Raw genomic sequence first — 12,565 nt, forward strand, 5'->3', positions numbered from 1 at the left:
TACCGATGAATACAACAGTGCTCGGGCCCTAACTGGGACGATGTGGCTGATACACCCGTCACCATTTACCAACCCTCGGAGGTCTCTTCTGATTTGAGAGAGGTGTTCCCCCAAGCATTCCAATCGGAGGGAGAAAGGCAGCGATGACGGCCTTCGTGACGTTGGAAGACTCCCCAATGTTCAGAAAGCAGGTGTTTTTTCTTGAATCCTTTCTGTTCCCCCAAATGATACCTCGCTTTCTGCTATGTTTTTTCTTGAATTCAGTTTGGGAGATCTTGATCTGGTTCATGGAGGTCTGTAGCCAATCTGAGATAGAAAGATCTGAGCTTGGGCCCAGGAGAGTGCGATCCGGTTCATTTTACAGATAAAATTATCCGTAATTTTGGAAATTTGATGTAGGTACTTGGGAGAACCCTTATAGACAATTTCCATCAAGGGTCATAACATTACGGCTGATTCCTATAAGGTTTGCTCTGCTGCTGTGAGACCCAATTGGAAGAGGGCATTGATTTAGGATCCGGAACCTGGGGTTAGCCTTGTGATGGAAAGAAAGTTGTGTTTGTATATCGATATTTGCTTATAATCAACGATGGGGTCTCCTCATAATACATTGCAGGATACGTCTAACATGAACAATATACTGTGGACTGCTTGTGGTGCTAGAACATTCTAAAACTTGCAGAGATTTCGTTTTTGTATATCCAAGAAAGAAACTAGGAAGAAATTTTCTTCACAATGAAAAGACTCTTGCCTCTGAGGAATGAAAAGAACTAAGGTTTAGCTTATGGTAGGATTGCTCCTCTGTTGGCCGAGTACTTACAAAAACACTCTTCTTGCTTGCAGGGTCATGATTGCACACACTATGCCTACCTGGTGCACTAGCCCGTTTTTTGTAAATAATTTGTTAAAACTAATTTTTTTAATGCTATTCATATATAATACTAGTTTGTTTATATTGTTTTTTAAATAATTTTTATTTTATACTGTTTTAGTTTTTTCATTTTTAATTTTATTATGTTATTATACTTTTGGATATCTGTGTACTCAAATTATAATTTTTATGCTTATTTAATCATACTATATTTCATTAATATATTTCTTAGAAGTTATTTGCTGATGTTGTTGAGTCCCTTTCAAGACCTTTGGCTTCTGTAGTGACCTTTATGAGGTTTTCAAATCATTGTGTTGCCCTTGTTGTCTCAACTTCTGACACGAGAATATAAGAAGGGGGTTGGTGCATTTGTACACACGAAAACACCTTTTTGGCTTTCTTGCAATGTAGTTGAAATTGCATTAGTTTATTGATAGTAGTTCTGTCTTTCTTGTTGGAATTTTGGGATGATTTTGGAGTATACTATCTATGTAAACTGAAGATTTATTTCTTCTTGTTAATCTTAAGATTTATTCATTGGAGCAAACGACTGATGAATTAAAAGATCGATGTCACAAGTTTCACAAAGGATGTAAGAGATTTATGTGAGTATGCTCTGTGCATATAGTGAATTTATTAAAATTTTGATATAGTATTTTATATGTAATATCAACTCTCTTTGCAGACACTGATCTTGCCAAATGAATTAATCTTTATCTACAGGGTATCACTTGGTGAAGCCTATTATGGTGACCTTTCCTTTGCAGACTCATTGGAAGCATTTGGGGCTGGACAAGATGATCCTGTTAGTGTAGCCATAGGAGGTTGTTTAGCTATGCTTCATTCAAGATGTCTAACTTTATGTTGACCTATGTATTGTGTTTCCTTGGTTATTAACTTCACAATGATTATCCTGTATGTTTTACCTTGTTATGATTTGGCAGTTTGGCTATCTTATGTATTTAATGTTGTCCTAATCAATAAACGGAAAAAAAGTTATGATCAACAGTTGGCAAGCATACTCATAGGCTTTTTAGTTGTAGGTAGGCCATTGAATTTATGGAACTCGCTCAAAATTAAATATAAAAGCAAAATTAATATTAAGTTGCAACAACAAGAAGCTGGTTTTTCAGTTACTTGGGATACATATAGATAACTATCAAGATATGTAATAAGGAAGAAATTAAGTCATTGACTGTTCTGGAAATTTAGGCTGCTAGAAGATAAGCCAAGATACCAAAAGTGGAATAAGGAAATCTGCTCCTCATGATGTTCTTAGCCAATGGAAAAGGAAAAGAAAGGGAAAATAATACAATGTAAACAACATTAACAACAAAATCCCTTATAGAGAACAGAATGACAACATTACCTGATGACTAATTCTGCTAAATACTGCTTCTTTTACTTGATGTGATATTATATGCTTTGATTCTGAACTGTAGCTTGTAGTCCCTGTTATAATGTCATGTTCACTCACGCTAGTATGCCTTTTCTGGTAGGACCTGTAATGTCAAAATTCACTACTGCATTTAGGGAACTTGGGAGTTATAAAGAGCTTCTTCGCTCTCAGGTAATTGTCTTTGTACAGTTTTTCTTGTTTCTCATTCATCTATATGGCTCCAGCTTCAAACTACTACTTACAATAGCTTTGAAGGCTATTTTGTTCAACTTTAAAGTCGTAATACATTGGTAATCAGCAGAACTAATAAACATTCATTATTTTAAGATTTCTTGTCTTTAGTTAAATAACAGTTAATTCTTTCTATTAACTAATTTGGATTACCCCTGTTAACAGTGAAAAGACTCGATGTACCCTCAATTTATGTGGAGTTTGTTCCATGTCCCAAATTATACTGTCATGAGTTATGACATCAGTTCTTTTCCAAGTTGATCAGTGAACGCATGGCCTTATTGTTGGCTTCTAAATTATGTTATATATTTTGGAATAATGGCTTTGAACCCTTACCATACTTATTATTGCAGGCAGCTCAAGCACTGAGTTTTATCACCAGTTATATGCTACATTTGATTTTCTTTTTTGAAATAACTGTTTCATTGAGCTGGAAATTGTTTTGTATTTTCTTGTGCATGTTGTCAAAAGATTACTGTTAAAGGGCATACTACATCAATCATTCTTCTTTTTTGTTTTGGTTGCTTAAATATCAGTGTGATGATCGCTAAAAAAGAGTATTTTATGTTCAGTGCCTTCTATTGAGTGCATGCAGTTTGTTTGATTGACCTAGGTAAATGAAGGGAACTTTTGTGGATTGAACTTCCTAAGTTGTCTCCGATTGGACATGTTTGGCTGTATATCTGAATCATGAGATCCTTTTTTGTGAATATGCAGGCAATCCGAATAATTTTGTTTCTCTTGCAAACAGGTAGAACATATGCTGAGTAACCGTCTGATGCAATTCATGAATGTGGATCTGCAAAATGTAAAGGTAATTCTTCTTTGATTGTGATACGTGGCCAAATGGATTAAAAAATATGTATGCCTGCCCCCAACTTGTACTTCATGCAGTTGGGTTCTTGGCACCAAAAATTTGTAATAACATAATGTGCCAAGAACCAAAACATAATGGGAATAAGCCTAAGCACCATAAGCATAACAGGTCAGCATATGGGAATAAGCCTTGATTCATTTTTTTCCTAGATAACATTTTATGGTTTGCAAGAAATCTGTTTGTCATACATAGAAAGAGAACATTATGGTTTATAGAAAATCTGTTGCATCATATTAGACAGAAACACATAATTTTAACACACATTGACCAATGATCGTATGGGCATAGGGAAGGCATAGCTTGCATATTATTATTGTTTCAGAGGAAACACATTAATGAAAATATTAGACGTTCTCTGATGGCTAATCATGGAATGTAGGACTGTCGCAGGCGATTTGACAAAGCTACAGCAGGGTATGATCAGGTTTGTGTTCTCACCCATTCTTTCACTTGACCATGTTTTACTTGCTTATTCTTGAAACTTGTGTAACTTCTATATTAATTCCATGTCCTTGTTCTCATCATTTTCATTTAAGTACAAATTTGGTCTTTTAACTATAACCTTTAAGGATGTCATGTGGTTTGTGTTAGGCACGTGAGAAATTTATGTCATTAAAAAAGGGCACACGAGTAGACATAGTTGCTGAATTAGAAGAGGCAAGTTTCCTATACGAATGTGGTTCTGGATATATGACTCCAAGATGAAATTTACTGACACCTTTTTTTCCCTTCTTCTTGACAGAATTTGCAGAACTCAAAGTCAGCTTTTGAAAGATGTCGGTTTAATCTAGTATGTATTATAATTTTTTCTTTTCTCCTGATACTAATGTAAATCAGTTAGTTATTTCTTTTCCCAACTTGCTTACGTGGTTTTTTAAGAATCTCAGGTTAATGCTCTTGCAAATATTGAAGCAAAGAAAAAGTTTGAATTCCTAGAATCTATAAGTGCAGTAATGGATGCCAATATGAGATACTTTAAGCAGGTGGGTGGATATTCCCTGTTCGCATTCATCTTCTTTGTATTATCCATAGTTCGATTCAAGTTGAACATGATTTTTATCAGTTCTCTCGTCTCTTTCAGGGATATGAGTTACTGAGCCAGATGGAACCATTTATTCACCAGGTAGCATTCAGGTTTCATACATTCCTTGCATGTGGTTGCTTGACTCATTCTTTGTAACTTGAGCTTGTGGTTTGAGAGGCCAGGTTTTGACATACACTCAACAGTCAAAAGAAATGATTAATGTTGAGCAAGACAAACTTGAAAAGAGAATCCAGGAGTTCAGAACCCAAAGCGAACTTGCAAATTTAAGGTCCTCCAGCAATATGCAGGCCACAACAAGTGGTGATGGTATTAATGTAATTGGTCTCAATTCATACAAAAATATAGAAGCGTTGATGCAATCTACTGCTAATGGAGAGGTACTCATTTTTGGTGAATTGAGGGTTGGTTTTGTAATTTTTACGAAAGCTTGGGTCTAGTATGTCCTGAATGACGTGAACAACACTCAAATGTCTAGTATGTCTTGAACAACACTTTAAGATTTTAAACAGATTTTCTTCTCATTTACTATTCTGTTTTAAATTATTTTTTTCGTGACACAGACCTTTGTGCCCATCAACTTGTAACTGGTGCCTTATGCATCCCCTTCAGGTTCAAATAATTAAGCAAGGTTATCTCCTTAAGCGATCTTCAAATTTGAGAGGAGATTGGAAGCGGAGATTTTTTGTACTTGATAGCCATGGGACTTTGTACTACTACAGAGATAAGTGGAGTAAACAGCCGGTATGACAATTTGTTTAATTTATGTTACCTAGTGCATGCTTTGTTAAATCTATGGAAAGCAGTAACCTGGGATGTTACTTCATCATGCTTTTTCATTTTATTTCTAACACTTGCTCATTCTTTCAAGAGGTAGCACTTTACTTTACATATCCATCATTTGTCATCCATCAAACATTTTTGGTGTTAGGAAGCCATATCAGGGTATCATAAAGCACAATCTATCTGATCTTGACTTGGTTCTTGAGGAATGTGGATAATGCATAGACTACTGGCCGTGACCACTTAACATATCCCAATTCCCAGAGTTGCTCAGTTGCTGTTCAATGGACCACATCTGTATCTGACCATGATGCATTATTCTGCTTTAAGATTGGTGAATCAAACTAACCAACTATAAGATTGGTGATTGGGCTTTCCAGAAACAACGTTTTGAAAAGTGTGCTCTTCTGTAGTAGGATGATCCATTAAAGATGCTCAGGAAGACTCAGTAACCAGTTGTTTGACAATTCCCATCTCACGATTTCAACAGATTTCCATGTGACTATTCTTCCTTTGTGCTTGTGTTTCCATCTAAAGTGAGTAAGAGCTTGGTTCAAGTATCCTCTGATCAGCACTGGTAACATTCAACTGCCTTTAATTATTTTGCTTGTAACATCAGGACCAAGGCAACTTGAGCTGAAGCCAGTGAGTTCAGGCAATCGATTTCTTGGTCTTCTATTAGATGAGACACTCCATGAATCAAGTGGTATATAGTTAAGCTGCATCGGATTGCATAATAAGATGCTGTTATCATTAGAAATGTATCCAGAAGTAGCCTGGAAACTGAGGTCACTAAAGCAGTAGACCTTAAGTTTGCTTAATATGTATGACACACAGCTAGTATGTTCCTAATAATTCTTGTGGACGTTTTATAACTCTGTCATGTGCATTGTCATTTTCTCGTGGGCTGTTTCTCAAAACAGGGTATCAACTGGTAAAAATCATGCATCTTTTCATTTTCAGTTTCATCCATCATTTTCTCTTTATCTTGGCTCTAAAAATAGAAAAATCATCAACATATCCAACATATAGAGTCCAGGTGACACCTGAAGTACTTTCTAGTTGATTTTCTAAGCAAAGACCTAGGAAACTATCACTAGTACATCTGAAGTATTGTTTTTGGCAGATTTTGATTCTCACACCAAAGTACTTCATTTCAGGGTGGTGAGAACATTGGTTTTCACACTGTTGATCTTCGAACTTCAACCATTAAGATAGATGCAGAGCAGACAGATTTGAGGTTCTGCTTCAGAATAATATCTCCTGCAAAGACATTCACGTTGCAGGTACCCACAAATGTCCATCTGATGAAAATGAGCTGGAATGCTTTTTATCTGGAAAGAACATTATCTTGTTTTTTTTCCTGTGCTTATTAACTGCTTCTTACTTATGACAGGCTGAAAATGAAGTGGATAGAATGGACTGGGTTGAAAAAATTAGAGGAGTTATTACATCACTTCTAAATTCTACTTTATCTAATCAGGTGCTTCTAAAATTCTTTTTAAGTTTCATGAAATTGCCAGAATATTAGGTCAGACCAGCCTATAACAGGAGTTAGGTGTGTTCTATATATTGTTTTGAGATTTCCTTGTTATGATTTATTATTGTCTCCTGGTAATAAAATGATACTTGAATAACCTTTTATGAAAAAGTGATGTGTATAAATTTATGGGTCATGAACATTTGCTTATTGAGCCAATTTAAGAAATTGCATCTCTTATGGAATAAACTTATTAATTTTCTTGGGATCTTTACATGATAGCTTTCATCTGGCGGCTTGGACATGGATAGTCACAACTTTGCTGATGCAAATGGTGTTGATGCTCATTTGTTAGAGGAGAGCACAAATACAAAAGGATATGATAATATTTCGAAGATTCTCAGGAGTATACCTGGGAATGATGCTTGTGCTGAATGTGGTGCTCCTGATCCTGATTGGGCATCTCTAAATCTGGGAATTCTTGTGTGCATAGAGTGCTCTGGAGTTCACAGAAATCTTGGTGTTCACATTTCGAAGGTGTAGAACCCTAAACTTGTTTGATGTCCTTAAAACTTTACATCTCAGTTTCAGTTAACTCATATATGTTAAGTTGTTGAAGTCCAGAAATTACTGTTGCTTGAGGTAGTAGATTCTTTCTGGAGAAAGATCTTTTAATTTCCTAGTACTATTTTCCCGCCAATAACAAATCATTAGTAGTATGCTTATTGAAAGCAAAAAGAACTTTTAATTACCTTAGATTCAATAGTATTTACCAAGGTTCGCAATACCGTACCGTACCGGTATTTCGATCTGGGCTTGGTATCGGTACGGTACAGTATACTGAGTGGTACACTCAGGTGTATCGAGTACAGTGCACTGCTACATTGCTACAGTGCCTCGGACCGATAACAGTCGGTCCGCGTACCGAAATCCTGTCAGACCGGTACGTACCACCCGTACCGGGCGGTACGGCTCGGTATGGCAGACCCTGGTATTTACTGTTACTCTTGTACATCAGCTAGAAAATAACTGTAGAGATTCTGGATGGTTGGCTGTATCATACCAACTGTAGTGCTTACATATGTTTTGTAGCTTTTAGTGGATTTTGCCTCAGTAGACGGTAACATTAAAAGTTCAGGATTTAGGAGTAATGACCGAGATACTATAACAAAAATATTTCTGAGGTAAAATCTGCCTTATTTTTCAACAGTATGTTCTGATTTAGTGTCTGAAAAACTGAGTGAAGTTTTGATATTATTGATGTGTTAGTTGATAGAATGCTCATGTAACTATTACAAGTCACATAATATTTATATTGCATGTAGGTGAGATCACTGACATTAGATGTTAAGGTGTGGGAGCCAGCTGTTGTGGATTTATTTTGTGCTCTTGGAAATGCTTATTGTAATTCTGTGTGGGAGGAATTGCTTCTCTTTCAGGATCAAAGGTAAGAAATGATGCCATTATTGAAATATGATGAACATAACTCTGATACTTAAGAGGCTTATGCTTGTGCTTGTCCAGTTCAATTTTGTTACTCCAAACTTAAATTGATTATGACATAAATTTCAGATGATTGTCTGATTTGTGCATTTTTTTAGAGCAAATCTTCATATTTCGAATTAGGATCCAGATTCTTTAACAAAGAGAGATTGAAATCAAGGAACAACTTGTATCAGTGAGTTTTGACTTGCAGATTTAAAACTTGTCCATCTCCCTTGGCAATAATTTAATTTAGTGAATATTCCATTATCATTGTTTTCCAACTCGAGAGATGGTTTACTTTTTCCAGTTTTGACTTCATCCAACAAAAATATTGTTAGATACAAGCCTTATCATCCTCATCTCTCTCCCCTCTTAAAAGAGATGTACTGCTGCCAGACCTAATAATCGCATCTGTTATTTTTCCCGAGCCAAAGCTACTAAAATTGGAATCTGTAATTCTTTGAAAAACATTTGTCTAATTATTTCAATTTTCTCATTATCTGATTTCCTAAATTATTTAAGTAAAAAAGCAATTTTCATTCAGTACTCTTTGATGGTGCTCCATGCGGTGTAGCTGGTCTTACATCAAATACCTTCTGGAAATTTTCATGCAGGATTGATGTACCAAATGTTGATGGGCCATCTGTCAAAAAGCCCACTCCCAAAGATGCTATTTCAAGAAAAGAAAAATATATACATTCCAAGGTACCTTAATGGTTGTAATGCTTAGTAGGGCTGGACAGGTTACCTGTTCTAGATATCTACTTTGGTTTAGCACATGCTGTAAATTATACATACTGAATCATAGCTTCTTCTTTCATCAAGAACAGATGTTTCTTTCTCACAATGACTTTTTTTTTTGGGAAATAATACTGGTTTCAAATTACCACCAGACAGAAGGACCATATCGTTAAAAAATTTAATCATGAAAGAATGAGCTGGTAGATCCTGAGAAATATATATCATTCTGACTAGAAATGGAGAATCTACTATCAGTTATGGAATTCAAGCCTTTTCCAGTTGAATATTAATATATTATCTTCGTATTTTAGTTTTGATATGATCCACATTTCAGTTTGAATTACTAAGTGCATTTGAAGAAATGATGCAGGCATAACTGTTTAAGTGATGGCAGTTTGATAAATTAAGTGATTGTACAGTTTGGAAGAGAAAGAAAAAAGCCTAAATTCTCTTTTTGTAAGAGATGATGGATAAATTCTTGATTTATTTGTCTTTCCTGTTAAGTGATGAACTTTGTTTGATGAAAAAAAAATTAGCGTTGGAATTGAGTTTATATTGCAAGTGAATGTGTAATACCTTCTTGATGTTGCGAATGATACAAATATTTTTAAGTTTTACAGGAAGTGTTAATAACAAAAAGGCACTAGGATTGCATTGTTTAATACCCTCAGCAAGCATAATTAGTCACTAGGATGATCATAATTGACAGTTCCCTTGTGAATCTACCCGGATTCTTGGACACTAGAATATTTGTTGTAATGGGTAGCAAAAGGTCATTTAAGTTAACATTAGAAAATGTTAAGATTACGTGGTCTGTGTAGATACTAATTAAAATGTATTTTCAGTTGTTAAAAGTACTTTTTCTTAACATTTAAAATGCTGTTCTGAACGAGATGAAGAATATGCGGGTCAGTAATACTGAAATCATAGGAAGATTCAGTTTTTAGCAGCAAAAGCAATTTCTTGAGACAAAAAGCTTTAAAGCAAATATGGTATAGACAAACATTATCGATATTTCCTTTTAGCGTGCAACTTCATATTTTCTAGCTTATGGATGATGAGATGGTGTTATCTCAGCCATTTTAATTATACCTATGCATCCTCATATTTATTGAACCTCCTCATTAGCTACCTATTTCATGTCTTGCAGTATGTGGGCAAATCTCTAATAGTCAGAGAAACAAGCCAGTCTGAACTTCCTCTCGTTACAGTTCGCATTTGGGAAGCAATCAAAACTAATAATGTTCAAATAGCATATCGTCTCTTTGTGGCATCAGATGCCTTTCCTAACACCATATATGATGAGGTGAATAGTGAGCTTTATCACATATCAGAGACACCCGTGAACAGAAATAATGGTTCCACAGAGAGGAAACAATTTGATCCTGCATTATGTCAGAAAATCAAGGATTCTGGTGAACCAGAGAGCTGTTTGGATGGTTGTTCCCTATTGCATATAGCATGTCATGTTGGTGATCCCGTCATGTTGGAGCTCCTGCTACAGTTTGGTGCTGACATTAATTTCCAGGATTTTCATGGGAGGACCCCTCTCCATCATTGTATTTGCACAAAGAATAATTCTCTTGCTAAATATTTGATAAGAAGGTAAGAATATGGACGTTCTCTAATCATATGGAGTTTTATTTACAAGTATAACTCTCTATATAAACTTCGCCAAATTCTTGGTGTTTATTTTCTTCAAGTTAAATAAATCATGTTTGTTTTTTTGTTCCTCAGCTAACTCACATATTCAACAAATAATCTATGATCTGCAGAATATCTATGCTCAGCATTTTTAATCACATTTTAAAAGTTTTGTTCTTGAATTCCCCTGCTCATAGTCAAATTGCCTCCTAGTGCCTCTTTCGAGTTTGTTGACAATATTACTAAGGATCAGCTAAATTTTTTTAGAAGCAAACATATAAATGATGCAGAAAACTCTCGTATAACTAATTTCTATCTAATCAATTGTCTTGATGATTTACACTTGATGATGATTTTTTGGATTAAAATATGCTAGGTTCAAATAGCCCATGCATTGTCAGGGCCATTCCATGGTTAGGGGCCTGTATTCCGAGCAAACTGACCAGTCTCATTATGGTGTATATCCATCTACATACTTGGTTACTTGTGTAATAGACTTACAATGTATGTTCAAACAGAAAATGTGATGCATCTCATAGGTACAGAGAATCATTAATAGGCCAGAAAATGTACTGAACTTGAGTTTGAACTGAGCGTTGCAAATATTTCTGTACTTGTGAAAGAGAATTCTTTGTTGTCAAGAGTGGTCTGCTTGGTATTCTTCTTCAACTCGGAGATTAAACTTTGAGGTGGCAGTAATATGCTTATCCTTTATCAATGAGTTAGCTTCTTATGTTGCTTCAGTTTATATCTCTTCTTTTCTGAAGATTTTCCATGCTCTGGACATCGGATCTCTTAATGCATAAAAAATAAAAGCAATTTTCATTTGCCTGGAAGGTTAAATACTCACTTCCCAAATTGTTCCACAGCCTGACCATCATCTCAGATTGCAACTATACTTGATTCTGCTATCTAAATATCTTTCCAAGACTCAAAATAATTTGTTGATTCTCAGGGGTGCAAGCACATCAGCTAAAGATGGTGGTGGCTTCACTGCTTTAGAAAGAGCGATGGAGCTTGGAGCAATTACCGATGAAGAACTTTTTATATTGCTTGCTGGTCGCTAGTGATGCAAGCAGCTGTTGTCCCTAGAGTTGATCTTGGTATGTTTACTTTCACTCTTCATCTACTTGTAAACAAACATTGCTTATCTACTAAACATATCAGGTTACTAAGAAATAAGAACAGGAAATAACCTCAAGAATGAAGTGGGGGAGACTTTTTAAATTTCTGCATATATTGTGTCACGTGCAACAACATTTTGGTACCTATCAATATTTTGGTTGCTTTATGATATATTAAAACAACTTTAATCTTGAAACAGCTACTGACGGAGAAAAAAAAAAAATCTTGTGCTATCAAATTGCTATCATCAAATGAGCAGAATCCTCTGTGTGATCCTGCAGCTTATAGCTCCGACATTTGCCTATAGGTGAAGCAATAAATATAGATTTCTTGATGTCCAGGAAGCGGTAATTTAATCAAGAAATCTATTGGCAAAGCTGTTACTTGCACGACATGTTGAAAAGCTTTTGTTCAATTTATAGTGCATATAATTCCTGATATTATGGCATTTTGCTGTTAATAGTTGATCTATGCTCTTTTAATTAATCTGTGGTTGGTACCTACTACTGTAGTCAATGCAGAAACATATTCCTTTACCAGCATTTTGGAGCTGCCAGATGGTTTACTTGTTGGTCGTTATCCGATTGTATGTTCGAGGATGGAGCACAGCACCTCAGCGAGAGAGGCTGTGGTACGCCAATAGCCGGTCCTCGGTTCACCAAAATGTACTTGAATTCATGCAGCAAAATAGGACTCTGATAAGAAGTGAATCCTGTCTTGGGTGATTGAAGTTTGCAATTCCCTGTCGATGTATTATGTCTTCTGTTTCATATTTATTGGAGAAAGGAACTGTTCTAAGATTCTATTTCATGTACGATCGGATGGTAACCGATGCTATGAACAACAATATCATTCTTCACATTTTTCCTTCTTTAAGTGTTTTAATC

General features: G+C 35.5%; 1 protein-coding gene across 2 annotated transcripts; it reads left to right on the forward strand.

Annotated features, from left to right (window-relative positions):
- The first annotated feature begins 33 nt into the window (after positions 1 to 33).
- On the forward strand, positions 34 to 12,537 carry LOC135637150 (ADP-ribosylation factor GTPase-activating protein AGD4-like). Of its 2 annotated transcripts, none has more exons than XM_065149621.1 (20): positions 34 to 191; positions 1,400 to 1,476; positions 1,595 to 1,695; positions 2,371 to 2,441; positions 3,253 to 3,315; positions 3,758 to 3,802; positions 3,970 to 4,035; positions 4,121 to 4,168; positions 4,266 to 4,361; positions 4,460 to 4,501; positions 4,585 to 4,800; positions 5,033 to 5,164; positions 6,364 to 6,489; positions 6,600 to 6,686; positions 6,966 to 7,220; positions 8,009 to 8,130; positions 8,783 to 8,873; positions 10,060 to 10,514; positions 11,509 to 11,656; positions 12,191 to 12,537. In XM_065149621.1, exons 1-19 carry the CDS (start codon positions 144 to 146, stop codon positions 11,618 to 11,620), a joined length of 2,253 nt encoding a protein of 750 aa, XP_065005693.1. In that variant the 5' UTR covers positions 34 to 143; the 3' UTR covers positions 11,621 to 11,656; positions 12,191 to 12,537. The 2 variants fall into 2 exon arrangements, with proteins under 2 accessions (XP_065005693.1, XP_065005694.1); XM_065149622.1 differs by lacking the exon at positions 12,191 to 12,537 and adding an exon at positions 11,878 to 12,162.
- Positions 12,538 to 12,565: the final 28 nt, after the last annotated feature.

The sequence above is a fragment of the Musa acuminata genome, chromosome BXJ3-4 (genome assembly GCF_036884655.1).
Source record: "Musa acuminata AAA Group cultivar baxijiao chromosome BXJ3-4, Cavendish_Baxijiao_AAA, whole genome shotgun sequence".
NCBI classification, from domain to species: Eukaryota; Viridiplantae; Streptophyta; class Magnoliopsida; order Zingiberales; family Musaceae; genus Musa; species Musa acuminata.

Coding starts and splice junctions, on each gene's coding strand:
- LOC135637150 (XM_065149621.1), top strand. CDS start 144: ATGACGGCCTTCGTGACGTTGGAAGACTCCCCAATGTTCAGAAAGCAG. Junction 4,502..4,584: donor TGGAACCATTTATTCACCAG/GTAGCATTCAGG, acceptor TTGAGAGGCCAG/GTTTTGACATACACTCAACA. Junction 10,515..11,508: donor GCTAAATATTTGATAAGAAG/GTAAGAATATGG, acceptor GTTGATTCTCAG/GGGTGCAAGCACATCAGCTA.